Source organism: Pseudophryne corroboree, chromosome 1, assembly GCF_028390025.1.
Source record: "Pseudophryne corroboree isolate aPseCor3 chromosome 1, aPseCor3.hap2, whole genome shotgun sequence".
NCBI classification, from domain to species: domain Eukaryota; kingdom Metazoa; phylum Chordata; class Amphibia; order Anura; family Myobatrachidae; genus Pseudophryne; species Pseudophryne corroboree.
The window spans coordinates 1,178,239,751-1,178,266,513 of NC_086444.1; the positions used below are offsets into that span (position 1 = coordinate 1,178,239,751).

A 26,763-nucleotide genomic window follows, 5' to 3' on the forward strand; every position below is an offset into this window, starting at 1 on the left:
CACACAGCAGTGTCCGTTAGTCACGTTACACCGCACAGTAGTGTCCGTTAGTCACATTATCCTGTACAGTAGTGTCCGTCATTCACACTACACCGCACAGCAGTGTCCGTTAGTCACATTACACCGCACAGTAGTACCCTTATACACCTTACGCCATACAGGAGAGCCGCTATTACACGTTACGCCAGAGTAGAGCACATTATACACATTATGCCAGGTACAGCCCATTATACACATTATGCCAGGTACAGCCCATTATACACATTATGAAGGTCATTGAGACCCCGCTGCAATAGCGGCCCTCACCGCAGTTTGCCAGTGGCAGCAAACTGCATGCGCAGTGGGATGAGGCCACACACATTGCGGTCGCTTCCCCAATGGATGCAACCACAATGTGATTGATAGGCGACAGCGTAGTGGAGTTAAGGTGTTGCGGGGGTGACGCCGGTAAAAAAGGGGGCAGGCCAGGACGTCACACACAGCCGCTCCCATAAAAAATGGCTGCTGACCAAGCTGCACTGCCAGGGGTCAACCTTAGATCAGATGTGTCCTCAATCAAATTGCGGATGCATCGGGAGGCGGCGCCACACATGCTGGGCGGCCTTGCCTTGTGCTGGGCGGCCCTCAGCATGTGCAGAGATGAATGCAGATCTGGCTGCATATACACCATCTGCGTTCATCTCTGAATGACCCCCTATGTCAGGTATAGCCGTCATTCCCACCACAATGCGGCCCAAGTACCTGCAGGAGGTCCCGGCTCAGGCGCTGCTCCTTCTCTCCCTTCTCCGCCTCCGGTTTCTTGCAGGCTCCGTTACTTCAGCGACTGTAGGATGTCAGAAGTGATGACGAGGGGGGAGCGGGTACTAATTACCTGGGACTTATGGAGTGGCCCAGCATGGACCCTGGTCTGCTGCACTCCCACCACCATCCCTCTTTACTGGGCAGCAGCATAAGGCTTTCATCCTGGGAGCACAGCATATGCTGCTAATGCTGAGCCTCTGCCTGTTCCTGTATAGGTGGGGAGGGGGGCGGAGGGTGATCACACTGATAATGTTCCTACACTGAATTCACCCTGCCTGAGGGGCTGGCCGGGGGCTCAGGGATCATCAGGCGCCATTAAGATTTAAAAAAAAAAAAAGTTTTCCATGAGGGGGCGTGGCCACGCCTCCCGCGATTAGGCCACGCCCCCAATACAGTTTGGGACGGCGGCGGGCGGCAGCGCAGCTGTGTGAGGGGTGAGTCTGCACAGTGCCACTGCTTGCAGTCTCACTGGGGAGGAGGAGGAGGGGAGAGAGCCGCGCTACCCGCTGCCAGCGCTGCTACCTGTCATCCAGACTGACAGGCGCAGCAGCAGGGTAGCAGAGCAGGGAGAGCGCCTCTTCACCTCAGCGCCTCCCTGCATTGCATACCCTTGCTGAGCGGGTAGCGCCGGCTCTGCCCATAGGCAGATGTCCCCATTTTATACAGTGCGGCAGGCAACCCCATATGCAGGTGTCCCCATTTTTACAGTGCGGCAGGCAACCCCATATGCAGGTGTCCCCATTTTATACAGTGCGGCAGGCAACCCCATAGGCAGGTGTCCCCATTTTATACAGTGCAGCAGGCAACCCCATATGCAGGTGTCCCCATTTTATACAGTGCAGCAGGCAACCCCATATGCAGGTGTCCCCATTTTATACAGTGCGGCAGGCAACCCCATATGCAGGTGTCCCCATTTTATACAGTGCAGCAGGCAACCCCATATGCAGGTGTCCCCATTTTATACAGTGCGGCAGGCAACCCCATATGCAGGTGTCCCCATTTTATACAGTGCAGCAGGCAACCCCATATGCAGTTGTCCCCATTTTATACAGTGCGGCAGGCAGGTATCCCCATAGGCAGGTGTCCCCATTTTACACAGTGCGGCAGGCAGGTTTCAAGTGGGGGGGAAGGAAGAGGGAGAAAGAGAGAGAGGATACTTACATCTTCCCGCTCTTTGGTCCCGCCGCCTCACGTCCCTCGCGCCGGCCGCCTCCTCCTTCCATGCGTATCTCCTTATCTCCTCTCCCCGAGCGCTCCTGCTCGGGGGGGCGGAGTTTCGCGGAATGACGCGTTTGCGTCGTGACGTCACGATGCAAACGCGTCATTCCGCGAAACTCCGCCCCCCGAGCAGGAGCGCTCGGGGAGAGGAGATAAGGAGTCACAAAGTGCCGCGGCGGGCGCCCCGTGCGGTTGCACGGCTCGCCCGCCGCTAGAAACGGCACTTTTTACACACGTAGGTACATAATTCTCCTACTAAGATGCTCCTTTTATAGAACTGAATTATATATTCCACATGGATTGGTGGAGACTGGAGCTTCTCTTAAAAAAAAAAATGTGTCCAATTGTTGCATGGGAAAGTGTTACTGATACATGGTCCCTCATTCCGAGTTGATTGCTCGCTAGCTACTTTTTGCAGAGCAGCGATCAGATAATCGCCGCCTATCGGGGAGTGAATTTTCGCTTTGCGAATGCATGTGCAGCTGAGCGGGACAAAAATTTTTTTGGGAGTTTCTGAGTAGGTCTGAACTTACTCAGCCCTTGCGATCACTTCAGACTGTCCGGTCCCGGAACTGACGTTGGACACCCACCCTGCAAACGCTTGGACACGCCTGCATTTTCCCTACCACTCCCAGAAAACGGTCAGTCGACACCCACAAACGCCATCTTTCTGTCAATCTCCTTGCGATCGGCTGTGCGAATGGATTCTTCGCTAGAAGCATTGCACAGCAACGATGCTGTTTGTACTCGTACGACGCGCGTGCGCACTGCGGTGCATATGCATGCGCAGTAGTAACCTGATCGCTGCGCTGCGATAAAATGGCAGCGAGCGATCAACTCGGAATGAGGGCCATTGTCACCGTCCATCAAAGCTCAAATTCGGAAATGTTTTCAATCTACGATGTAGTTTGAAACTAGATTCCTTCTCCAGGATGACCCAGTACCCAGCCCCCCTTTATTTTTCTTTTACACCTGGATATCCCATATGCGTCTATTTGCTCTATTTCTCTCACGATGGTCTATAATAACGGTATTAATGTGGCATATTGCTTTATTTCTGCCTCGGAAATGGTGCTCGATTCCATTTCAGAGCCTTGGGGATAAAGGTAACAGCCTACAACAGTGATGGCTAACCCTGACACTCCAGCTGTTGTTGAACTACACATCCCAGCATGCCCTGCATCAGTTTTAGCATGGCCAAATAACAAAACCGTAGCAGGGCATGCTGGGATATGTAGTTCAACAACAGCTGTAGTGTCAAGATTAGCCATCACTGGCCTACAAGATGCAGGAAGTGCGTGATTTTGTGCGAGTCTGAACGGATTTTAAAGCAGCAATCATTTACATGGCAAAACCAACCTAGATATGCCTAGCTGCGCCTGCAGGAGGCTTGCCGCCATTTTTGTGATTGCAGCGGCTGCGTGTGACATCACGCTGTTTGCGATCCAATGTGAATTAGCCCCTTAGCCCACAATATTACTGAACAATGCCTGTATTATTGTTTCATTTTCTTCAAGTACAATGTTGTAATCTTTGAATACATTGAACTAATTCTTCAAATAAAAATGTTAAGAAAAGAAAATATATGAGACAGCAAATACATTTATTCTGCCGTTTATCTCCTTCATTGCTGAACTAGGTATATTCCTCTCTGAGTGTAGTATTCTACTATGGTACCTGAGTCATGTGATGTGAGAGGGCGTAGCTTTATTTCCCACCCTTCTCCCGCCTTAATTCCCAATTACTTCAGTCATTTATTTATTCTTTATCATTCTATTCCCCTCATTACTATAACCCCTATATTTCCTATACTGATTAATACAGTTTTGAATTTAAGGTATAATATATATTTATAGAACAGAAATAATTCAGATATGAGGGTTAAATATTGATAGCGACACTTGGTATCCCAGAGCAATGAAACACTGACACTTGGGGCCCCAAATCAATGGCACAGTGACACTTGAGGTATCTGAAACACTCACACTCGGTGTCCCAGAACAATTACACACCGACACTTGAGGTCCCAGTACAATGGCACACTGAGACTTAGGGGATAATTCCGAGTTGATCGCTCGCTGACGATTTTCGCAGCGCAGTGATCAGGCTAAAAAACGGCATTTATGCGCATGCGTATGCCCCACAATGCGCACGCGCGACGTATGGGGTACAAAGCTCTTTGTGGTTGTGCACAGGTTCTAGCAAAGTTTTCCTTCGCACTGACGGCCTCAAAAAGATTGACAGGAAGGGGGCATTTCTGGGTGTCAACTGACCGTTTTCAGGAAATGTTTGTAAAAACGCAGGCGTGGCTGGGCGTTCGCTGGGCGGGTGTATGACGTCAAATCCGGACACGAATAGGCTGAAGTGATCGCAAGCGCTGAGTAGGTTCAGAGCTACTCTGAAACTGCACAAACTGGTTTTGCAGATCTCGCCTGCACAAGCGTTCGCACTTCTGCTAAGCTAAAATACACTCCCCAGTGGGCGGCGGCATAGCGTTTGCACGGCTGCTAAAAACTGGAAGGATCTGCGTGTCTGTAAGCAGTTGCTGGATCTGTGAAACCGCCATGGGGCGTCTCAATACACTTCCAGGCGGTTGGCGGCATTGGCGTATTTTCGCACATCCACTTCCCATGAGATCGAAGTTACGAATGCATTAGCGTACAATCTGAATAAGGCCCATAGTTATCTGTACGATAACGGAGAATGGCTGTCATGGTTCGAAGTGCGCAGTAGGTGTCGGCACTCATGTGTGATGACATCACGGACACTTATTGGGGGGGGGTCACCCAGCTGTCTGTAACTGTAATTTACTTAGTGACGGTGATTCACGGTTACTCCTCTCATCAGCACCAATCCACAGACACAGAGATAAGATGGGGGACACTCAGGTGGCAGGTTTCAAGAAATTAGTGCTCCCTTACTGCCCAATATATCCCACCCCTGCCAGGTGTCATTATAATGATATAATCACTGTAGCTGACTTCACCTGTCATTGGTTTTAAAGTTCTGGCTGACAGGTGTGTGTGTCATACTTGCCTACCTGACCCTCTCCATGAGGGAGAAAATACTCTGTTCCTGGACTTTCCTGGTAATGTATGATTGCCATCACCTGCAGTGAAACACCTTTCTTATCAATTAACTAGCTCACCACAGGTGATGGCAATCATACATTACCAGGAAAGTCCAGTAACAGAGCATTTTCTCCCTCATGGAGAGGGTCAGGTAGGCAAGTATGGTGTGTGTGTGTGTGTGTGTGTGTAGTATATGCATATGTCATACTTGCCTACCTGACCCTCTCCATGAGGGAGAAAATGCTCTGTTCCTGGACTTTCCTGGTAATGTATGATTGCCATCACCTGTGGTGAAACACCTTTCTTATCAATTAACTAGCTCACCACAGGTGATTACAATCATACATTACCAGGAAAGTCCAGGAACAGAACATTTTCTCCCTCATGGAGAGGGTCAGGTAGGCAAGTATGCCATATGTATGTATATATATATATATATATATATACATACATATACACACACACACACACACACACACACACACACACACACAAACACTATACACACACACACACACACACACACATATATATATATATCTGCAGAGAGAGGTGACAGCAGGGCACATACAGCCACACACAGGGACTGCTGCAGTCACACACGTGCAGTATATACTGTATGTACTGTATCACACAAGGACACAACGAGCCAGGACTACACCTCCCGTCGGCCCCCGGGGCAGCGTCTGACGTCACGCGCTGCGGGCAGCAGCTCAGGCCGGGCGGCTCCTCCCCCAGTCACACAGCAGCGGCGGCCGGGGAATGAGGGCAGGAGCAGCCGGGGACTCCCCGCCAGGACTGCAGATCCCTGCACCCACTGCGTTGGGGGCGGACATGGCGGACGACCCTCCGTTCGTGCTGGGGAGGCCGCGCTTCCAGCAGGTGGGTGATGCCCGCTCCGCAGTCCCCGGGGTCCATGAGAGCCGGGTGCGTGTGATGTGACAGCTGGCCCCGCCCCCGCGCCTTGATCAGGTCGCTCTCATTAGTTACTTCGTCTGTCACTCACTTTGTAGGCGGTTAGTCCGGGAGCCGGCTGCTATCCGGATTGGACGACTCGGGTTGATGAGGGCGTGGTTTGTGTGAAAGGGCGTGGTTAAGGGACGTGGGGCGGGGAAACGTCTTGTGGGTCCCAGTCTATTCCATAGAGGACGCGATCTGTAGTGTCCTGTGCTGTAGTCATGTGCTGCCCAATCATGTATGTAGTTACCTATAGTAATGTATGTACTGTACTCATGTCTGTGCTTTCCTGTAGTCCTTTCATCAGTCATGTATGTAGTGTCCTGCAGTCATGTCCTCAGTCATGTATGTGCTGTCTTATAGTTATGTACTGTCCTGCACTTAAGTCTTGTCTGTACTTCCCTATACTCATGTCCGCAGCCACTCTCCAATACTCGTGACCTAAGTCAAAATGGGCAGACTAGATGGGCCAAGTGGTTCTTATCTGCCGTCAAATTCGATGATTCTATGTTTCTATGTTTAAGTCATCCATGCACTGTCCAATAGCCATGTCCTCAGTCATGCATGTACTGTCCTATACTCGCGTCCTCGGTCATGCATGTACTGTCCTATACTGGTGTCCTCGGTCATGCATGTACTGTCCTATACTCGTGTCCTCGGTCATGCATGTACTGTCCTATACTGGTGTCCTCGGTCATGCATGTACTGTCCTATACTCGTGTCCTCGGTCATGCATGTACTGTCCTATACTGGTGTCCTCGGTCATGCATGTACTGTCCTATACTCGCGTCCTCGGTCATGCATGTACTGTCCTATACTGGTGTCCTCGGTCATGCATGTACTGTCCTATACTCGTGTCCTCAGTCATGCATGTACTGTCCTATACTCGAGTCCTCGGTAATGCATGTACTGTCCTATACTGGTGTCCTCGGTCATGCATGTACTGTCCTTTACTCGAGTCCTCGGTCATGCATGTACTGTCCTATACTGGTGTCCTCTGTCATGCATGTACTGTCCTATACTCGTGTCCTCTGTCATGCATGTACTGTCCTATACTCGTGTCCTCGGTCATGCATGTACTGTCCTATACTCGTGTCCTCGGTCATGCATGTACTGTCCTATACTCGTGTCCTCGGTCATGCATGTACTGTCCTATACTCGTGTCCGCGGTCATGCATGTACTGTCCTATACTCGTGCCCTCGGTCATGCACGTACTGTCCTATACTCGAGTCCTCGGTCATGCATGTACTGTCCTATACTCGCGTCCTCGGTCATGCATGTACTGTCCTATACTGGTGTCCTCGGTCATGCATGTACTGTCCTATACTCGTGTCCTCGGTCATGCATGTACTGTCCTATACTCGAGTCCTCGGTCATGCATGTGCTGTCCTATACACGTGTCCTCGGTCATGTATGTGCTGTCTTATACACGTGTCCTCGGTCATGTATGTACTGTCCTATACACGTGTCCTCGGTCATGCATGTACTGTCCTATACTGGTGTCCTCGGTCATGCATGTACTGTCCTATACTGGTGTCCTCGGACTTGCATGTACTGTCCTATACTCGTGTCCTCGGTCATGTCTGTACTGTCCTGTACTCGTGTCCTCGGTCATGTCGGTACTGTCCTATACTCATGTCCTCGGTCATGCATGTACTGTCCTATACTCATGTCCTCGGTCATGCATGTACTGTCCAATAGCCATGTCCTCGGTCATGCATGTACTGTCCTATACTCATGTCCTCTGTCATGCATGAACTGTCCAGTACACATTCTATGTCTTCATGTATGTACAGTCCCGTTGAGGGGTATTTATACAGCAGCGAGCAGGTAATGACTGAGCAGCACATGTGATATGCAGAATAAATGGACACAGCGTAAACCTATATGGGAGTGTGATAGGACCTGTGCTGCTGATGACACACTCTGTATAGGAGACAAATGCTTATACCCGTCAGTGATGTCCTCAAATATGGCTATCCTTAAAACCTGGACTGTTAGTATGTCTTGAGGCCGAGGTTGGGTGACACTGGTGTAGTGCAGCTTTACTCAATGTTCTGTGATTTGATTTGTGTAGTGTTGCATACATAAATATATGTGCTGGGCTGGCACAATGCCTGCTGTCCTCTATCACTCCGCACCAGGCTTCTGAGACCTGTGTGCCCCCCCAGCTCCTTTCTGCTGCCTCGCCGTCTGCTTCGGTTAGAGGGTTGCGTGCTCAGTCACCCTCCATAGAGATCAATTAGCTCCGCGTGAGAGTCTGTGGAAAGGAGCAGAGGAGAGGCAGAGGGTTTAAAATATATGTAGCATTGAATGAGTGTCCCGGAAGGGTCTCCTGCGCGACGGGTCATGAACCGCTCTCTTCGGAAATGTGACGTTGAAGCGAAGAGAATATCTTGGCACCCGGCTCAAAGTGTTCATCTCCAGCCGTATGATTAAGAGAGTAAAATATGTTGCATTATCTTAATCATTTACATTTCATCTGTGTTGATGAAATAATCGCTCAGGAGCATAAAAATATGAGGAATATTAAAGCAGCCGCACCACCTACGCACACACCAGCACTTGGTACAATATACCGCCGGTGGCGGATTAACCACTTTACTGCCAGGACAGTCTGTCTCTGGCCAAGTAATGTTTAACGTAACTGTAGATTATGGAGTAACTTGGATTTCATATTTATATAGATTTTTCTGTTTCCTTAACATGCGTCAAATACGTGTGATCCCCTACGATAACCTGTCAAGTTTACGCTGCGGTCTGGATTTTCCTGGAAACGCTGTAGGGGAGTTGTATCAAGCCTTGGAGATAGATACATTGGAGAAGTTATTTAAAGCAATCAATTCCTTTTTAACTGTCATCTATTTGAAATAACCGCTGGAATCTGATTGGTTGTTTTGGGCAACTGCTCCGCTTTTATCTCTTTCCAAGGTCTCTAATACCCGAACCGCCACTGTTGCAATTCCGTTTTGCAACCGCCATAATACATTTCTCTTACGTCCTAGAGGATGCTGGGGACTCCGTAAGGACCATGGGGTATAGACGGGCTCCGCAGGAGACATGGGCACTATAAAGAACTTTAGAATGGGTGTGCACTGGCTCCTCCCTCTATGCCCCTCCTCCAGACCTCAGTTAGATCCTGTGCCCAGAGGAGACTGGGTGCATTACAGGGGAGCTCTCCTGAGTTTCTCTGAAAAATAATTTTGTTAGGTTTTTTATTTTCAGGGAGCACTGCTGGCAACAGGCTCCCTGCGTCGTGGGACTGAGGAGAGAGAAGCAGACCTACTTAAATGATAGGCTCTGCTTCTTAGGCTACTGGACACCATTAGCTCCAGAGGGAGTCGGAACGCAGGTCTCACCCTCGCCGTTCGTCCCGGAGCCGCGCCGCCGTCCTCCTCGCAGAGCCGGAAGATAGAAGCCGGGTGAGTATAAGAAGACTTCAAAGGCGGCTGAAGACTTCAGATCTTCTATGAGGTAACGCGCAGCGGTAACGCTGCGTGCCATTGCTCCCACACACTACACACACTGCAGGCACTGATGGGTGCAGGGCGCAGGGGGGGGGGCGCCCTGGGCAGCAATAAACCTCTAGGACTGGCTCATAGGAATATATAGGCTCCGGAGGCAATATGTTTTTTAATCCCCCGCCAGTATAAATAAATTTGAGCGGGACCGAAGCCCGCCGCTGAGGGGGCGGAGCTTGATCTCACAGCACTAACCAGCGCCATTTTCTTCCACAGCACACTGCAGAAGCTGGCTCCCCGGACTCTCCCCTGCTGAACACGGTGACAGAAGGCAAAAAGAGGGGGGGGGGGGCACTTGTAAGGCGCAGTGAGTGTATAGATTTATCTATGATTATATAAAAGCGCTGTTTATCTGGGAATTTTGTTTCCAGTGTTATTGGCGCTGGGTGTGTGCTGACATACTCTCTCTCTGTCTCTCCAAAGGGCCTTACTGGGGGAACTGTCTCTCTCTCTCTCTCTCTCTCTCTCTATTTATATATATATATACATATATATATACACACAATCCCTGTGTGTGTGGGGGGTGTCGGTACGCCGGTGTCGGCATGTCTGAGGCGGAAGGCTCTTCTAGAGAGGAGGTGGAGCAGATGATTGTGGTGTCTCCGTCGGCAACGCCGACACCTGATTGGTTGGACATGTGGAATGTTTTAAATGCAAATGTGACCTTGTTACATAAGAGATTGGACAAAGCAGAGTCCAGGGATAATACGGGGAGTCAATCAATGGCGTTGACAGTGTCACAGGGCCCTTCAGAGTCTCAAAAACGTCCCCTATCCCAAATAGCAGACACTGATACCGACACGGATTCTGACTCCAATGTCGACTACGATGATGCAAGGCTACACCCAAGGGTGGCCAAAAGTATTCATTATATGATTATTGCAATAAAAGATATTTTGCATATTACAGATGACCCCTCTGTCCCTGACACGAGGGTACACATGTTTAAGGAAAAGAAACCTGAGGTAACATTTCCCCCCATCTCATGAGCTGAATGCGTTATTTGAAAAAGCTTGGGAAACTCCAGACAAAAAACTGCAGATTCCCAAAAGAGTTCTTGTGGCATATCCTTTCCCGGCACAGGACAGGGTACGGTGGGAAGGGAATCCTCGCCCAGGGTGGACAAAGCTTTGACGCGCTTATCCATAAAGGTGGCACTACCGTCCCCAGACACGGCAGCTCTTAAAAATCCTGCTGATCGCAGACAGGAAACAACCTTAAAATCAATTTATACACATACTGGTGCGTTACTCAGACCGGCTATAGCATCGGCTTGGGTCTGTAGCGCGGTAGCAGCTTGGACAGATACCTTGTCAGCTGATCTTGATACCCTAGATAGGGATACCATTTTGTTGACCTTAGGTCACATCAAGGACGCAGCCTTATATATGAGAGATGCTCAGAGAGACGTCGGACTACTAGGGTCAAGAGCCAACGCGATGGCGGTCTCGGCTAGGCGAGCACTGTGGACCCGCCAATGGACGGGTGATGCCGACTCAAAGAGGCATATGGAAGTTTTACCTTACAAGGGTGAGGTTTTATTTGGGGAAGGTCTTGCGGACCTAGTTTCCACAGCTACCGCGGGTAAATCTACCTTTTTGCCTTATGTCCCCCCACAGCAAAAGAAGACTCCTCAGTATCAGATGCAGTCCTTTAGGTCGCATAAGTCCAGAAGAGGTTGGGGCTCTTCCTTCCTCGCCAGAGGTAAGGGTAGAGGGAAAAGAGGGCCTGCTACGGCCAGTTCCCAGGAACAGAAGTCCTCCCCGGCTTCTACTAAATCCACCGCATGACGCTGGTGCTCCACTGAGGGAGGTCGCACCGGTGGGGGCACGTCTTCGACTCTTAAGCCACGTCTGGGTTCAGTCGGACGTGGATCCTTGGGCGATCGAAATTGTATCCCAGGGCTACAAGCTGGAATTCAAAGACGTGCCTCCTCGTCGATTCTTCAAATCGGCTTTACCAGCTTCTCCCCCAGAGAGGGAGATAATTTTAGCTGCAATTCAAAAGCTGTGTCAACAGCAAGTGATCATCAAGGTTCCCCTAACACAACAGGGGAAAGGGTACTATTCAACCCTATTTGTGGTCCCGAAACCGGATGGCTCGGTCAGACCCATTCTAAATCTAAAATCCCTGAACCTGTTCTTAAAAAGGTTCAAGATGGAATTGCTCAGGGCAGTCATCTCCAGCCTGGAAGGAGGGGATTTTATGGTGTCATTGGACATAAAGGATGCATACCTTCACGTCCCCATATATCCTCCTCATCAGGCATACCTGAGATTCGCTGTACAGGACTGTCATTACCAGTTTCAGACGTTGCCGTTTGGGCTTTCCACGGCCCGAGAGTGTTCACCAAGGTAATGGCGGAAATGATGGTGCTCCTACGCAGGCAAGGAGTCACAATTATCCCATACTTGGACGATCTCCTGATAAAAGCGAGATCAAAGCAACAGTTGCAGAAAAGCGTGTCGCTCTCCCTGGGAGTGCTACAGCAACAATGGATGGATTCTAAATCTACCAAAGTCGCAGTTGGTCCCAACGACTCGGCTGTCTTTCTTAGGCATGATTCTGGACACCGAACAAAAGAGGGGTTTTCTCCAGAGGGAAAAAGCCCAGGAACTCCAGAACATGGTAAGAGACTTATAGAAACCGAAAAGAGTGTCAGTCCATCAGTGCACTCGAGTACTGGGGAAAATGGTGGCGACCTACGAGGCCATCCCCTTCGGCAGGTTTCATGCGAGGACTTTTCAGTGGGACCTTCTGGACAAGTGGTCCGGGTCACACCTTCGAATACATCAGAAAATAACTCCCCCAGGGCCAGGGTGTCTCTCCTGTGGTGGCTCCAGAGTGCTCAACTTCTAGAGGGTCGCAGGTTCGGCATTCAGGACTGGGTTCTGATGACCACGGACACGAGCCTCCGAAGTTGGGGAGCAGTCACACAAGGAAGGAATTTTCAGGAACTGTGTTCAAGCCAGGAGACTTGTCTGCACATCAACATACTGGAATTGAGGGCCATATACAACGGCCTACGACAAGCGGAGAATATTCTTCGCGACCTACCGGTTCTGATTCAATCAGACAACGTCACAGCCGTGGTTCATGTAAACCGCCAAGGCGGGACAAGGAGCAGCGTGGCAATGGCGGAAGCCACCAGGATTCTGCGCTGGGCAGAAAATCACGTAAGTGCTCTGTCAGCGGTATTCATTCCGGGAGTGGACAACTGGGAAGCAGACTTCCTCAGCAGACACGATCTCCATCCAGTAGAGTGGGGACTTCATCAAGAAGCTTTTGCAGAGATAACAAGTCTTTGGGGACTTCCTCAAATAGACATGGCGTCACGCCTCAACAAGAAGCTTCGGAGGTATTGTGCCAGGTCAAGGGACCCTCAGGCAGTAGCGGTTGACGCTCTCGTGACACCATGGGTGTTTCCGTTAGTCTATGTGTTCCCTCTTCTTCCTCTCATCTCAAAGATACTGAGAATCATAAGGCGAAGAAGAGTGCAGACAATACTCATTGTTCCAGATTGGCCTCGAAGGGCCTGGTATTCAGATCTTCAGGAGCTGCTCTCAGAAGATCCATGGCCTCGTCCTCTCAGGGAGGACCTGTTACAGCAGGGGCCCTGCGTGTTCCAAGACTTACCGCGGTTACGTTTGACGGCATGGCGATTGAACGCCAAATCCTAGCTGGGAAGGGTATTCCGGAGGAAGTCATCCCTACACTGATAAAAGCTAGGAAGGAGGTGACGGCGAAACATTATCACCATATCTGGAGGAAGTATGTTTCTTGGTGTGAAGCCAAGAATGCTCCTATGGAAGACTTCCACTTGGGCCGGTTTCTCCACTTTCTACAGACTGGAGTGGATATGGGCCTAAAGTTGGGCTCCATTAAGGTACAGATTTCGGCCCTTTCTGTACTCTTCCAGAAAGAATTGGCTTCTCTCCCTGAAGTCCAGACTTTTGTAAAGGGAGTGCTGCACATTCATCCTCCTTTTGTGCCCCCAATGGTACCATGGGACCTTAACGTGGTGTTACAATTCCTAAAATCTCACTGGTTTGAGCCTCTTCAAACTGTTGAGATAAAATTTCTCACTTGGAAGGTGGTCATGTTGTTGGCCTTGGCATCTGCAAGGCGGGTGTCCGAATTGGCGGCCTTGTCTCATAAGAGCCCCTATCTCATTTTCCATGTGGATAGAGCAGAGTTGAGGACTCGTCCTCAATTTTTGCCTAAGGTGGTGTCATCGTTTCATATGAACCAACCTATTGTGGTGCCTGTGGCTACGGGTGACTTGGAGGATTCCAAGTCCCTTGATGTAGTCGGGGCCTTAAAAATTTACGTAATCCAGGACGGCTCGAATTAGGAAAACAGAAGCTCTGTTTGTCCTGTATGCAGCCAACAAGGTTGGCGCTCCTGCTTCTAAGCAGACTATTGCTCGCTGGATCTGCAACACGATTCAGCAGGCTCATTCTACGGCTGGATTGCCGGTACCAAATTCGGTAAAGGCCCATTCCACTAGGAAGGTGGGCTCTTCTTGGGCGGCTGCCGAGGCGTCTCGGCTTTACAGCTTTGCCGAGCAGCTACTTGGTCGGGTTCAAACACTTTTGCTAAATTCTACAAGTTTGATACCCTGGCTGATGAGGACCTCATGTTTGCTCAATCGGTGCTGCAGAGTCATCCGCACTCTCCCGCCCGTTTGGAGCTTTGGTATAATCCCCATGGTCCTTACGGAGTCCCCAGCATCCTCTAGGACGTAAGAGAAAATAAGATTTTAATCCTACCGGTAATTCTTTTTCTCTTAGTCCGTAGAGGATGCTGGGTGCCCGTCCCAGTGCGGACATATTTCTGCATGACTTGTATATAGTTCTTGCTTACATAAGGGTTATGTTACAGTTAAGATCAGTCGCTGACTGATACTGTTTGTTCATACTGTTAACTGGTTGCGTATATTCCAGGTTATACGGTGTGGATGGTGTGGGCTGGTATGAATCTTGCCCTTAGGTTACCAAAATCCTTTCCTCGTACTGTCCGTCTCCTCTGGGCACAGGATCTAACTGAAGCCTGGAGGAGGGGCATAGAGGGAGGAGCCAGTGCACACCCATTCTAAAGTTCTTTATAGTGCCCATGTCTCCTGCGGAGCCCGTCTATACCCCATGGTCCTTATGGAGTCCCGAGCATCCTCTACGGACTAGGAGAAAAAGATTTACCGGTAGGCTTAAAATCTTATTTTCCCCGATGGAATTTCTCCATCACCCCCCGCAAAACAAAACACTGCTAATTCAAGTGTATGGAATAATCCTACGTGCTATTAATGGGGTGCTCCCTAATGCCCAGCGTGTCTGGATATGGCCCGGTGCCCTGGGGACACCATAAAATTGGTAAATGTAGAATATAAATGAGATAATAGCGCTGTAAATTTACCAGTTTATTTCATTCATCCATATCTTCCAGGTGTTTGTTGCTGATTATTATTATTATTATTATTATTATTATTATTATTATAGACGTTGTGCCATGAATGAAAGGGCAGTGATGTCGCTGAACGTAAGGCTTGTTACCTGCACCTGTACTCTGGTGTGTAACTGATGCATGTTCTCATTACTTGCTGTGTACCCCTCCGGCTCTGCCGGTTCATTCCTCGGCGGTGCTGATAGGTCACTGCACCAGGTTGCCGTGTGCTGCTATTTCCAGAAATCAGGTCAGATTTATATAAACGTCTCCCAGCTGTTTCCCTGGATGTCTCCCAGTTACACGTACAGCGGGCGTGACATCTGCCTTCCTGTGCAGCCAATCCGGGGGTAACTTATCTCTCCCATACAGCAAAGCCAGGCTCTACAGTGGGCAAATCCCGGGGGCCTGGCGGCATCTATCTTACAGGGGTCACTTCTGCGGAGGCTGTCCGGGCTGTCACTGGATGCCGCGTTACATTGCTGTGATTCCCTGTGAGACATGTGCACAATACTATTGTTCATCTTATTCTGTACAGTGGATGAAACTGCCCGTCTGCTGCTATTACCTGGGCTTTATAGGCACTAAGGATGCATAAAAGGGTTTGGTACACGTACAGGTATTACATTACACCAAGATCTCCTTTGACTGGGATGTGTCTAGATGCATCTGTTTAGGTTTCCCCAGAATTACGCTTTTGTAGTACTGCAAGCGTCAAAACAGCTTACAAACTGTGGTGGCACTACATGTCCCAGCCAGCAGATTTCTGTATCAGGACGGGGATGTGTGGAGGTTTCCTTTACTTTGAGAATCCTCACTTGTGTCCAGGGAGTATTGTCACCACAGGTACAGAGATACGTGGGCTCCGTGGTTGGGTTACAGGTGAGGCTAGGATATGACTGGACGTACAGAGGTGACAGGGTGTGAGTGCGGTGTTTATAGACTCAAAGTACAGCCCAATAAAAGTGTTTTTTATTTTATCCTCGGATCTCTGCACTGCTAGCACTGGCTGCACTGTCACCCTGCTCTCTGCATACTGTATAATCACTAGTCACCCTGCTCTCTGCATACTGTATAATCCCTAGTAGCCCTGCTCTCTGCATACTGTATAATCCCTAGTAGCCCTGTTCTCTGCATACTGTATAATCCCTAGTCACCCTGCTCTCTGCATACTGTATAATCCCTAGTCGCCCTGCTCTCTGCATACTGTATAATCACTAGTCACCGTGCTCTCTGCATACTGTATAATCACTAGTCACCCTGCTCTCTGCATACGGGTGGTATTCATGTGACCGGCGGTCTGCTGACCGACAGTTACATGACCTCCTACACCATCCCGCCGGCTCAGTATCCCGATGGTCGGCATGCCGACCAACAGGGACTATTTCCACTCGTGGGTGTCCACGACACCCATAGAGTGAGAATAGAACCCGTTTGCTGCACTCACCCCTCCCCGCCGGGATCCCGGCGTCGGTAAACTGACCGGCGGTCAGGAGACCGCAGGTCAGCCATACTACACCCCTGCATACTGTATAATCCCTAGTCGCCCTGCTCTCTGCATACTGTATAATCGCTAGTTGCCCTGCTCTCTGCATACTGTATAATCACTAGTCGCCCTGCTCTCTGCATACTGTATAATCACTAGTCACCCTGCTCTCTGCATACTGTATCATCACTAGTCACCCTGCTCTCTGCATACTGTATCATCGCTAGTCACCCTGCTCTCTGCATACTGTATAATCACTAGTCGCCCTGCTCTCTGCATACTGTATAATCACTAGTCACCTTGCTCTCTGCATACTGTACAATCACTAGTCGCCCTGCTCTCTGCATACTGTATAATCACTAGTCGCCTTGCTCTCTGCATACTGTATAATCACTAGTCGCCCTGCTCTCTGCATACTGTATAATCACTAGTCACACTGCTCTCTGCATATTGTATAATCCCTAGTCACCCTGCTCTGCATACTGTATCATCCCTAGTCTCTCTGCATACTGTATAATGCCTAGTCACCCTGCTCTGCATACTGTATAATCACTAGTCTCCCTGCTCTCTGCATACTGTATCATCCCTAGTCTCCCTGCTCTCGGCATACTGTATCATCCCTAGTCTCCCTGCTCTCTGCATACTGTATAATCACTAGTCACCCTGCTCTGCATACTGTATAATCACTAGTCTCCCTGCATACTGTATCATCCCTAGTCTCCCTGCTCTCTGCATACTGTATAATCCCTAGTCACCCTGCTCTCTGCATACTGTATCATCCCTAGTCTTCCTGCATACTGTATACTGTATCATCCCTAGTCACCCTCCTCTGCATACTGTATAATGCCTAGTCTCCCTGCTCTCTGCATACTGTATAATCCCTAGTCTCCCTGCTCTGCATACTGTATAATCACTAGTCTCCCTGCTCTCTGCATACTGTATCATCCCTAGTCACCCTGCTCTCTGCATACTGTATAATCCCTAGTCTCCCTGCTCTCTGCATACTGTATAATCACTAGTCTCCCTGCTCTGCATACTGTATAATCCCTAGTCTTCCTGCTCTCTGCATACTGTATAATCACTAGTCTCCCTGCTCTCTGCATACTGTATCATCCCTAGTCTCCCTGCTCTCTGCATACTGTATCATCCCTAGTCACCCTGCTCTCTGTATACTGTATCATCCCTAGTCTCCCTGCTCTCTGCATACTGTATAATCCCTAGTCTCCCTGCTCTCTGCATACTGTATCATCCATAGTCTCCCTGCTCTCTGCATACTGTATCATCCCTAGTCTCCCTGCTCTCTGCATACTGTATCATCCCTAGTCTCCCTGCTCTGCATACTGTATAATGCCTAGTCTCCCTGCTCTCTGCATACTGTATCATCCCTAGTCACCCTGCATACTGTATAATGCCTAGTCACCCTGCTCTGCATACTGTATCATCCCTAGTCTCCCTGCTCTGCATACTGTATCATCCCTAGTCTCCCTGCTCTCTGCATACTGTATCATCCCTAGTCTCCCTGCTCTCTGCATACTGTATCATCCCTAGTCTCCCTGCTCTCTGCATACTGTATCATCCCTAGTCTCCCTGCTCTCTGCATACTGTATCATCCCTAGTCACCCTGCTCTGCATACTGTATAATCACTAGTCTTCCTGCTCTCTGCATACTGTATAATCCCTAGTCTTCCTGCTCTCTGCATACTGTATCATCCCGTCACCCTGCTCTGCATACTGTATAATGCCTAGTCTCCCTGCTCTCTGCATACTGTATCATCCCTAGTCTCCCTGCTCTCTGCATACTGTATCATCCCTAGTCACCCTGCTCTGCATACTGTATAAGGCCTAGTCTTCCTGCTCTCTGCATACTGTATAATCACTAGTCATCCTGCTCTCTGCATACTGTATAATCACTAGTCATCCTGCTCTCTGCATACTGTATAATCACTAGTCTCCCTGCTCTGCATACTGTATCATCCCTAGTCTTCCTGCTCTCTGCATACTGTATCATCCCTAGTCACCCTGCTCTGCATACGGCCTAGTCTTCCTGCTCTCTGCATACTGTATAATCACTAGTCTCCCTGCTCTGCATACTGTATAATCACTAGTCTCCCTGCTCTGCATACTGTATAATCCCTAGTCATCATCCTGCTCTCTGCATACTGTATCATCCCTAGTCCATACCTCCCAACTTTCCGCCCCCGAAAAAGGGGCGTGGCCTATGGAAAAGGGGCGTGGCTTCGTGGGAGGATCCGCGCTCGCGAGTCACGCCCCCCAATTTCGTCACTGAGGGGGCATGCCCAGCGCTCCGTGAGCCGCTGGCATGCCTCCTCTCCCCCTGTCTGCACTGAATAGACGCTGTGCGCATCCGCACAGCGTCTATTCACCGCTGCTCTGCTAAGCAGGGCAGCGAGAGACAGAGCCTCCCAACTGTCCCCCCCACCGCGGGACACTGCGACCCGCGGGTGGGACAGCGGGACAGTCCCCAAAAAACGGGACTGTCCCGCGAAAATCGGGACAGTTGGGAGGTATGCTAGTCACCCTGCTCTGCATACTGTATAATGCCTAGTCTCCCTGCTCTCTGCATACTGTATCATCCCTAGTCTCCCTGCTCTCTGCATACTGTATCATCCCTAGTCTCCCTGCTCTCTGCATACTGTATCATCCCTAGTCTCCCTGCTCTCTGCATACTGTATTATCACTAGTCACCCTGCTCTCGGCATACTGTATCATCCCTAGTCTCCCTGCTCTCTGCATACTGTATCATCACTAGTCATCCTGCTCTGCATACTGTATAAGGCCTAGTCTTCCTGCTCTCTGCATACTGTATAATCACTAGTCTTCCTGCTCTCTGCATACTGTATAATCACTAGTCATCCTGCTCTCTGCATACTGTATAATCACTAGTCTTCCTGCTCTCTGCATACTGTATAATCACTAGTCACCCTGCTCTGCATACTGTATAATCCCTAGTCACCCTGCTCTCTGCATACTGTATAATCACAAGTCATCCTGCTCTCTGCATACTGTATAATCACTAGTCTCCCTGCTCTGCATACTGTATAATCCCTAGTCTTCCTGCTCTCTGCATACTGTATAATCACTAGTCTCCCTGCTCTCTGCATACTATATCATCACTAGTCATCCTGCTCTCTGCATACTGTATAATCCCTAGTCACCCTGCTCTCTGCATACTGTATCATCCCTAGTCTTCCTGCTCTCTGCATACCTTATCATCCCTAGTCTCCCTGCTCTCTGCATACTGTATAATCCCTAGTCTCCCTGCTCTCTGTATCCCATCCTCTTTCGGGGCGTTACAGTTACCAGGCTCCCCACACGTAGCCCCCACAGCATATTTCACTAACTTGAATGACTTTTCTCTAACGTCCTAAGTGGATGCTGGGGACTCCGTAAGGACCATGGGGATTAGCGGCTCCGCAGGAGACTGGGCACAAAAGTAAAGCTTTAGAACCACCTGGTGTGCACTGGCTCCTCCCCCTATGACCCTCCTCCAAGCCACAGTTAAGATTTTGTGCCCGAACGAGAAGGGTGCACACTAGGTGGCTCTCCTGAGCTGCTTAGTGAAATTTTTAGTTTTAGGTTTTTTATTTTCAGTGAGACCTGCTGGCAACAGGCTCACTGCATCGAGGGACTAAGGGGAGAAGAAGCGAACTCACCTGCGTGCAGAGTGGATTGGGCTTCTTAGGCTACTGGACATTAGCTCCAGAGGGACGATCACAGGCCCAGCCTGGATGGGTCCCAGAGCCGCGCCGCCGGCCCCCTTACAGAGCCAGAAGGCAGAAGAGGTCCGGAAAATCGGTGGCAGAAGACGTCCTGTCTTCAACAAGGTAGCGCACAGCACTGCAGCTGTGCGCCATTGCTCTCAGCACACTTCACACTCCGGTCACTGAGGGTGCAGGGCGCTGGGGGGGGGCGCCCTGAGACGCAATAAAAAACACCTTGGATGGCAAAAAATGCATCACATATAGCTCCTGGGCTATATGGATGCATTTAACCCCTGCCAGAATACATAGAAAAACGGGAGATAAGGCCGCCGATAAGGGGGCGGAGCCTATCTCCTCAGCACACTGGCGCCATTTTCCCTCACAGCTCCGTTGGAGGGAAGCTCCCTGTCTCTCCCCTGCAGTCACTACACTACAGAAAGGGTTAAAAAAGAGAGGGGGGGCACTAATTACGCGCAGTATTAAAGATACAGCAGCTATAAGGGGAAAAACACTTATATAAGGTTATCCCTGTATATATATATATATATATAGCGCTCTGGTGTGTGCTGGCAAACTCTCCCTCTGTCTCCCCAAAGGGCTAGTGGGGTCCTGTCCTCTATCAGAGCATTCCCTGTGTGTGTGCTGTATGTCGGTACGTTTGTGTCGACATGTATGAGGAGAAAAATGATGTGGAGACGGAGCAGATTGCCTGTAATAGTGATGTCACCCCCTAGGGGGTCGACACCTGAGTGGATGAACTGTTGGAAGGAATTACGTGACAGTGTCAGCTCTGTATAAAAGACAGTGGTTGACATGAGACAGCCGGCTACTCAGCTTGTGCCTGTCCAGACGTCTCATAGGCCGTCAGAGGCTCTAAAGCGCCCGTTACCTCACATGGCAGATATAGACGCCGACACGGATACTGACTCCAGTGTCGACGGTGAAGAGACAAATGTGACTTCCAGTAGGGCCACACGTTACATGATTGAGGCAATGAAAAATGTTTTACACATTTCTGATAATACGAGTACCACCAAAAAGGGGTATTATGTTCGGTGAGGAAAAACTACCTGTAGTTTTCCTGAATCTGAGAAATTAAATGAGGTGTGTGATGATGCGTGGTTTTCCCCCGATAACAACTGATAATTTCTAAAATGTTATTGGCATTATATCCTTTCCCGCCAGAGGTTAGGGTGCGTTGGGAAACACCCCCTAGGGTGGATAAAGCGCTCACACGCTTGTAAGGGCTCTACCCTCTCCTGAGATGGCCGCCCTTAAGGATCCTGCTGATAGAAAGCAGGAGGGTATACTAAAATGTATTTACACACATACTGGTGTTATACTGCGACCAGCAATCGCCTCAGCCTGGATGGGCAGTGCTGGGTTGGCGTGGTCGGATTCCCTGACTAAAAATATTGATACCCTAGATAGGGACAGTATATTTTTGCCTATAGAGCATTTAAAAGATGCATTTCTATATATGCGTGATGCACAGCGGAATATTTGCCGACTGGCATCAAGTCTAAGTGCGTTGTCCATTTCTACCAGTAGAAGGTTATGGACACGTCAGTGGTCAGGTGATGCGTATTCCAAACGGCATTTGGAAGTATTGCCTTATTAAAGGGAGGAGTTATTTGGGGTCGGTCTTTCAGACCTGGTGGCCACGGCAACAGCTGGGAAATCCACGTTTGTACCCCAGGTCGCCTCTCAACATGAGAAGACGCCGTATTATCAGGCGCAGTCTTTTCGTGGACAAGCGGGCAAAAGGTTCCTCATTTCTGCCCCGTGACAGAGGGAGAGGAAAAAGGCTGCAGAAATCAGCCAGTTCCCAGGAACAGAAACCCTCTCCCGCCTCTGCCAAGCCCTCAGTATGACGCTGGGGCTTTACAAGCAGAATCAGGCACGGTGGGGGGCCCGTCTCAATGAATTTCAGCGCGCAGTGGGCTCACTCGCAAGTAGACCCCTGGATCCTTCAGGTGATGTCTCAGGGGTACAAATTGGAATTCGAGACGTCTCCCCCTCGCCGTTTCCTAAAGTCGGCTTTACCGATGTCTCCTTCTGACAGGGAGACAGTTTTGGAAGCCATTCACAAGCTGTATTCCCAGCAGGTGATAATCAAGGTACCCCTCCTGCAACAGGGAACGGGGTATTATTCCACACTGTTGTGGTACCGAAGCCGGACGGCTCGGTGAGACCGATTCTAAATCTAAAATCTTTGAACACTTACATACAGAGGTTCAAATTCAAGATTGAGTCACTCAGAGCAGTGATTGCGAACCTGGAAGAAGGGGACTACATGATGTCTCGGGACATCGAGGATGCTTACCTTCATGTCCAAATTTACCCTTCTCACCAAGGGTACCTCAGGTTTATGGTACAGAACTGTCACTATCAGTTCAGACGCTGCCGTATGGATGGTCCACGGCACCCCGGGTCTTTACCAAGGTAATGGCCGAAATGATGATATTCCTTCGAAGGAAGGGAATTTTAGTTATCCCTTACTTGGACGATTTCCTGATAAGGGTAAGATCCAGGGAACAGTTGGAGGTCGGTGTAGCACTATCTCAGGTAGTGTTGCGGCAGCACGATTGGATTCTCAATATTCCAAAATCGCAGCTGGTTCCGACGACTTGTCTTCTGTTCCTAGGGATGATCCTGGACACAGTCCAGAAAAAGGTGTTTCTCCCGGAGAAGAAAGCCAGGGAGTTATCCGAGCTAGTCAGGAACCTCCTAAAACAGAGCCAAGTCTCAGTGCATCAATGCACAAGGGTTCTGGGTAAAATGGTGGCTTCCTACGAAGCAATCCCATTCGGCAGATTCCACGCAAGAACTTTCCAGTGGGACCTGCTGGACAAATGGTCCGGGTCGCATCTTCAGATGCATCAGTGGATAACCCTGTCACCAAGAACAAGGGTGTCCCTCCTGTGTTGGTTGCAGAGTGCTCATCTTCTAGAGGGCCGCAGATTCGGCATTCAGGACTGGGTCCTGGTGACCACTGATGCCAGCCTGCGAGGCTGGGGAGCAGTCACACAGGGAAGGAATTTCCAGGGCTTATGGTCAAGCCTGGAGACATCACTTCACATAAATATCCTGAAGCTAAGGGCCATTTACAATGCTCTAAGCTTAGCAAGACCTCTGCTTCAAGGTCAGCCGGTGTTGATCCAGTCGGACAACATCACGGCAGTCACCCACGTAAACAGACAGGGTGGCACAAGAAGCAGGAGGGCAATGGCAGAAGCTGCAAGGATTCTTCGCTGGGCGGAAAATCATGTGATAGCACTGTCAGCAATTCCGGGAGTGGACAACTGGGAAGCAGACTTCCTCAGCAGACACGACCTCCACCCGGGAGAGTGGGGACTTCACCCAGAAGTCTTCCACATGATTATAAACCGTTGGGAAAAACTCGACAGGTATTGCGCCAGGTCAAGGGACCCTCAGGCAATAGCTGTGGACGCTCTGGTAACACCGTGGGTGTACCAGTCAGTGTATGTGTTCCCTCATCTGCCTCTCATACCCAAGGTACTGAGATTGATAAGATGGAGAGGAGTAAGCACTATTTTCGTGGCTCCGGATTGGCTAAGAAGGACTTGGTAACCGGAACTTCAAGAGATGCTCACGGAGGATCCGTGGCCTCTACCTCTAAGAAGGGACCTGCTCCAGCAAGGACCCTGTCTGTTCCAAGACTTACCGCGGCTGCGTTTGACGGCAGGGCGGTTGAACGCCGGATCCTGAAGGAAAAAAGGCATTCCGGATGAAGTCATCCCTATCCTGATCAAAGCCAGGAAGGATGTAACCCCAAAACATTATCACCGCATTTGGCGAAAATATGTTGCGTGGTGCGAGGCCAGTAAGGCCCGACGGAGGAAATTCAACTGGGTCGATTCCTACATTTCCTGCAAACAGGAGTGTCTATGGGCCTGAAATTGGGGTCCATTAAGGTTCAAATTTCGGCCCTGTCAATTTTCTTCCAAAAAGAACTAGCTTCAGTCCCTGAAGTTCAGATGTTGTAAAAGGGGTACTGCATATACAGCCTCCTTTTGTGCCTCCAGTGGCACCTTGAGATCTCAATGTAGTTTTTGGGTTCCAAAAGTCACATTGGTTTGAACCACTTAAATCTGTGGAGTTAAAATATCTCACATGGAAAGTGGTCATGCTGTTGGCCCTGGCCTGGGCCAGGCGCGTGTCAGAATTGGCGGCTTTATCCTGTAAAAGCCCTTATCTGATTTTCCATTCGGACAGGGCGGAATTGAGGACTTGTCCTCAGTTTCTCCCTAAGGTGGTTTCAGCGTTTCACCTGAACCAACCTATTGTGGTGCCTGCGGCTACTAGGGACTTGGAGGACTCCAAGTTGCTAGACGTTATCAGGGCCCTGAAAATATATGTTTCCAGGACGGCTGGAGTCAGAAAATCTGACTCGCTGTTTATCCTGTATGCATCCAACAAGCTGGGTGCTCCTGCTTCTAAGCAGACTATTGCTCGTTGGATTTGTAGTACAATTCAGCTTGCACATTCTGTGGCAGGCCTGCCACAGCCAAAAATCTGTAAATGCCCACTCCACAAGGAAGATGGTCTCATCTTGGGCGGCTGCCCGAGGGGTCTCGGCTTTACAACTTTGCCGAGCAGCTACTTGGTCAGGAGCAAATACGTTTGTAAAATTCTACAAAATTGATACCCTATCTGAGGAGGACCTGGAGTTCTCTCATTTGGTGCTGCAGAGTCATCCGCACTCTCCCGCCCGTTTGGGAGCTTTGGTATAATCCCCATGGTCCTTACGGAGTCCCCAGCATCCACTTAGGACGTTAGAGAAAATAAGAATTTACTTACCGATAATTCTATTTCTCGTAGTCCGTAGTGGATGCTGGGCGCCCATCCCAAGTGCGGATTGTCTGCAATACTGGTACATAGTTATTGTTACCAAAAAATCGGGTTATTGCTGTAGTGAGCCATCTTTTCTAGAGGCTCCTCTGTTATCATGCTGTTAACTGGGTTTAGATCACAAGTTATATGGTGTGATTGGTGTGGCTGGTATGAGTCTTACCCGGGATTCAAAATCCTTCCTTATTGTGTACGCTCGTCCGGGCACAGTATCCTAACTGAGGCTTGGAGGAGGGTCATAGGGGGAGGAGCCAGTGCACACCAGGTGGTTCTAAAGCTTTACTTTTGTGCCCAGTCTCCTGCGGAGCCGCTAATCCCCATGGTCCTTACAGAGTCCCCAGCATCCACTACGGACTACGAGAAATAGAATTATCGGTAAGTAAATTCTTATTTTCTCATACGTCCTAGAGGATGCTGGGGATGCTTCAAGAACCATGGGGTATCGACGGGATCTGCAGGAGACATGGGCACTTTAAGACTTTAAAAGGGGTGTGAACTGGCTCCTCCCTCTATGCCCCTCCTCCAGACTCCAGTTAGATTCTGTGTCCAGAGAGACTGGTCACACACTGAGGACCTCTCCTGAGTTTCTTGGAAAAGACTTTATGTTAGGTTTATTATTTTCAGGGAGCACTGCTGGCAACAGTCTCCCTGCATCGTGGGACTGAGGGGAGAGAAGCAGACCTACTTCTGTGAGTTCAAAGGCTCTGCTTCTTAGGCTACTGGACACCATTAGCTCCAGTGGGTCCGATCACTTGGTGCGCCTAGCTGCTCGTTCCCGGAGCCGCACCGTCACCCCCCTTGCAGAGCCAGAAGAAAGAAGCCGGGTGAGTAAATGAAGAACAGAAGACTTCAGTGACAGCAGAAGACTCTGTGGCTCTGAGGTACCGCGCAGCGCGCCATTGCTCCCACACACAAGCGGCACTACAAGGGCGCAGGGGGGGGGCACCCTGGGCAGCATGTATACCTCAGAGATAGACTGGCAAGAGAGATATTAAGTGCCTGGGCACTTAATACAGACCCCCGCCAGTATAAATATCTAGAAAATAGCGGGGCTGAAGCGCGCCATTAAGGGGGCGTGGCTTAGCCCTCACAGCTCTATCCAACGCCATTTTCTCCTCAAAAAACGCTGGCCCTGCCAATACAGCACTGCTGAGCAGATCACAGTGAAAAACGGAGGGGTGGGGGGCGGGGTGTGTGTGTGACAGTTGTTTAGTGCAATATATGTTAGAAATAAAGCACAATGTGTAATGAGTATGGTGTAAATAGAGCTGGTAAACGTCTGCTATGTTTCCCTGACAGAAAGTACTGGGTCTATTCCTTACACAAACGGCTATAGGAATGTCTCTGTCGGCACTGCCGACTCCTGAGGGTACTTGGTTCATGTAAATAAAGTCAGTAGATGTATGCTTTTCCAATGAGAAAACTATATGAGAGACACAGACGTGTGTGGGTGACCCTGTCGGCACCAACTAATCTGACTGTGTAAAAAAATTGACATGATAATGTGATGCATTTCAGAAAGCTATACCTGTATGTATGTATGTATGTATGTATGTATGTATGTATATATGTGTGTATATATATATATATATATATATATATATATATATATGGTACGATTGCATAGTTCTGTGGCTCGAACACAGACGTAGTAATTTTGTGGAGGGCGGAA

General features: G+C 49.6%; 1 protein-coding gene across 2 annotated transcripts in view; it reads left to right on the top strand.

Moving 5' to 3' along the window:
* The first annotated feature begins 5,750 nt into the window (after positions 1–5,750).
* SFXN5 (sideroflexin 5) overlaps positions 5,751–26,763 on the top strand; it is a 439,382-nt gene continuing 418,369 nt past the window's right edge. The window contains exon 1 of one of the 2 annotated variants that reach the window (XM_063925240.1): positions 5,751–5,972. In XM_063925240.1, coding sequence (XP_063781310.1) covers positions 5,853–5,972 — 120 coding nt within the window. In that variant the 5' untranslated portion in view covers positions 5,751–5,852. The remainder of the gene's footprint in view (positions 5,973–26,763) is intronic. The other variant, XM_063925244.1, reaches the window with a different exon arrangement.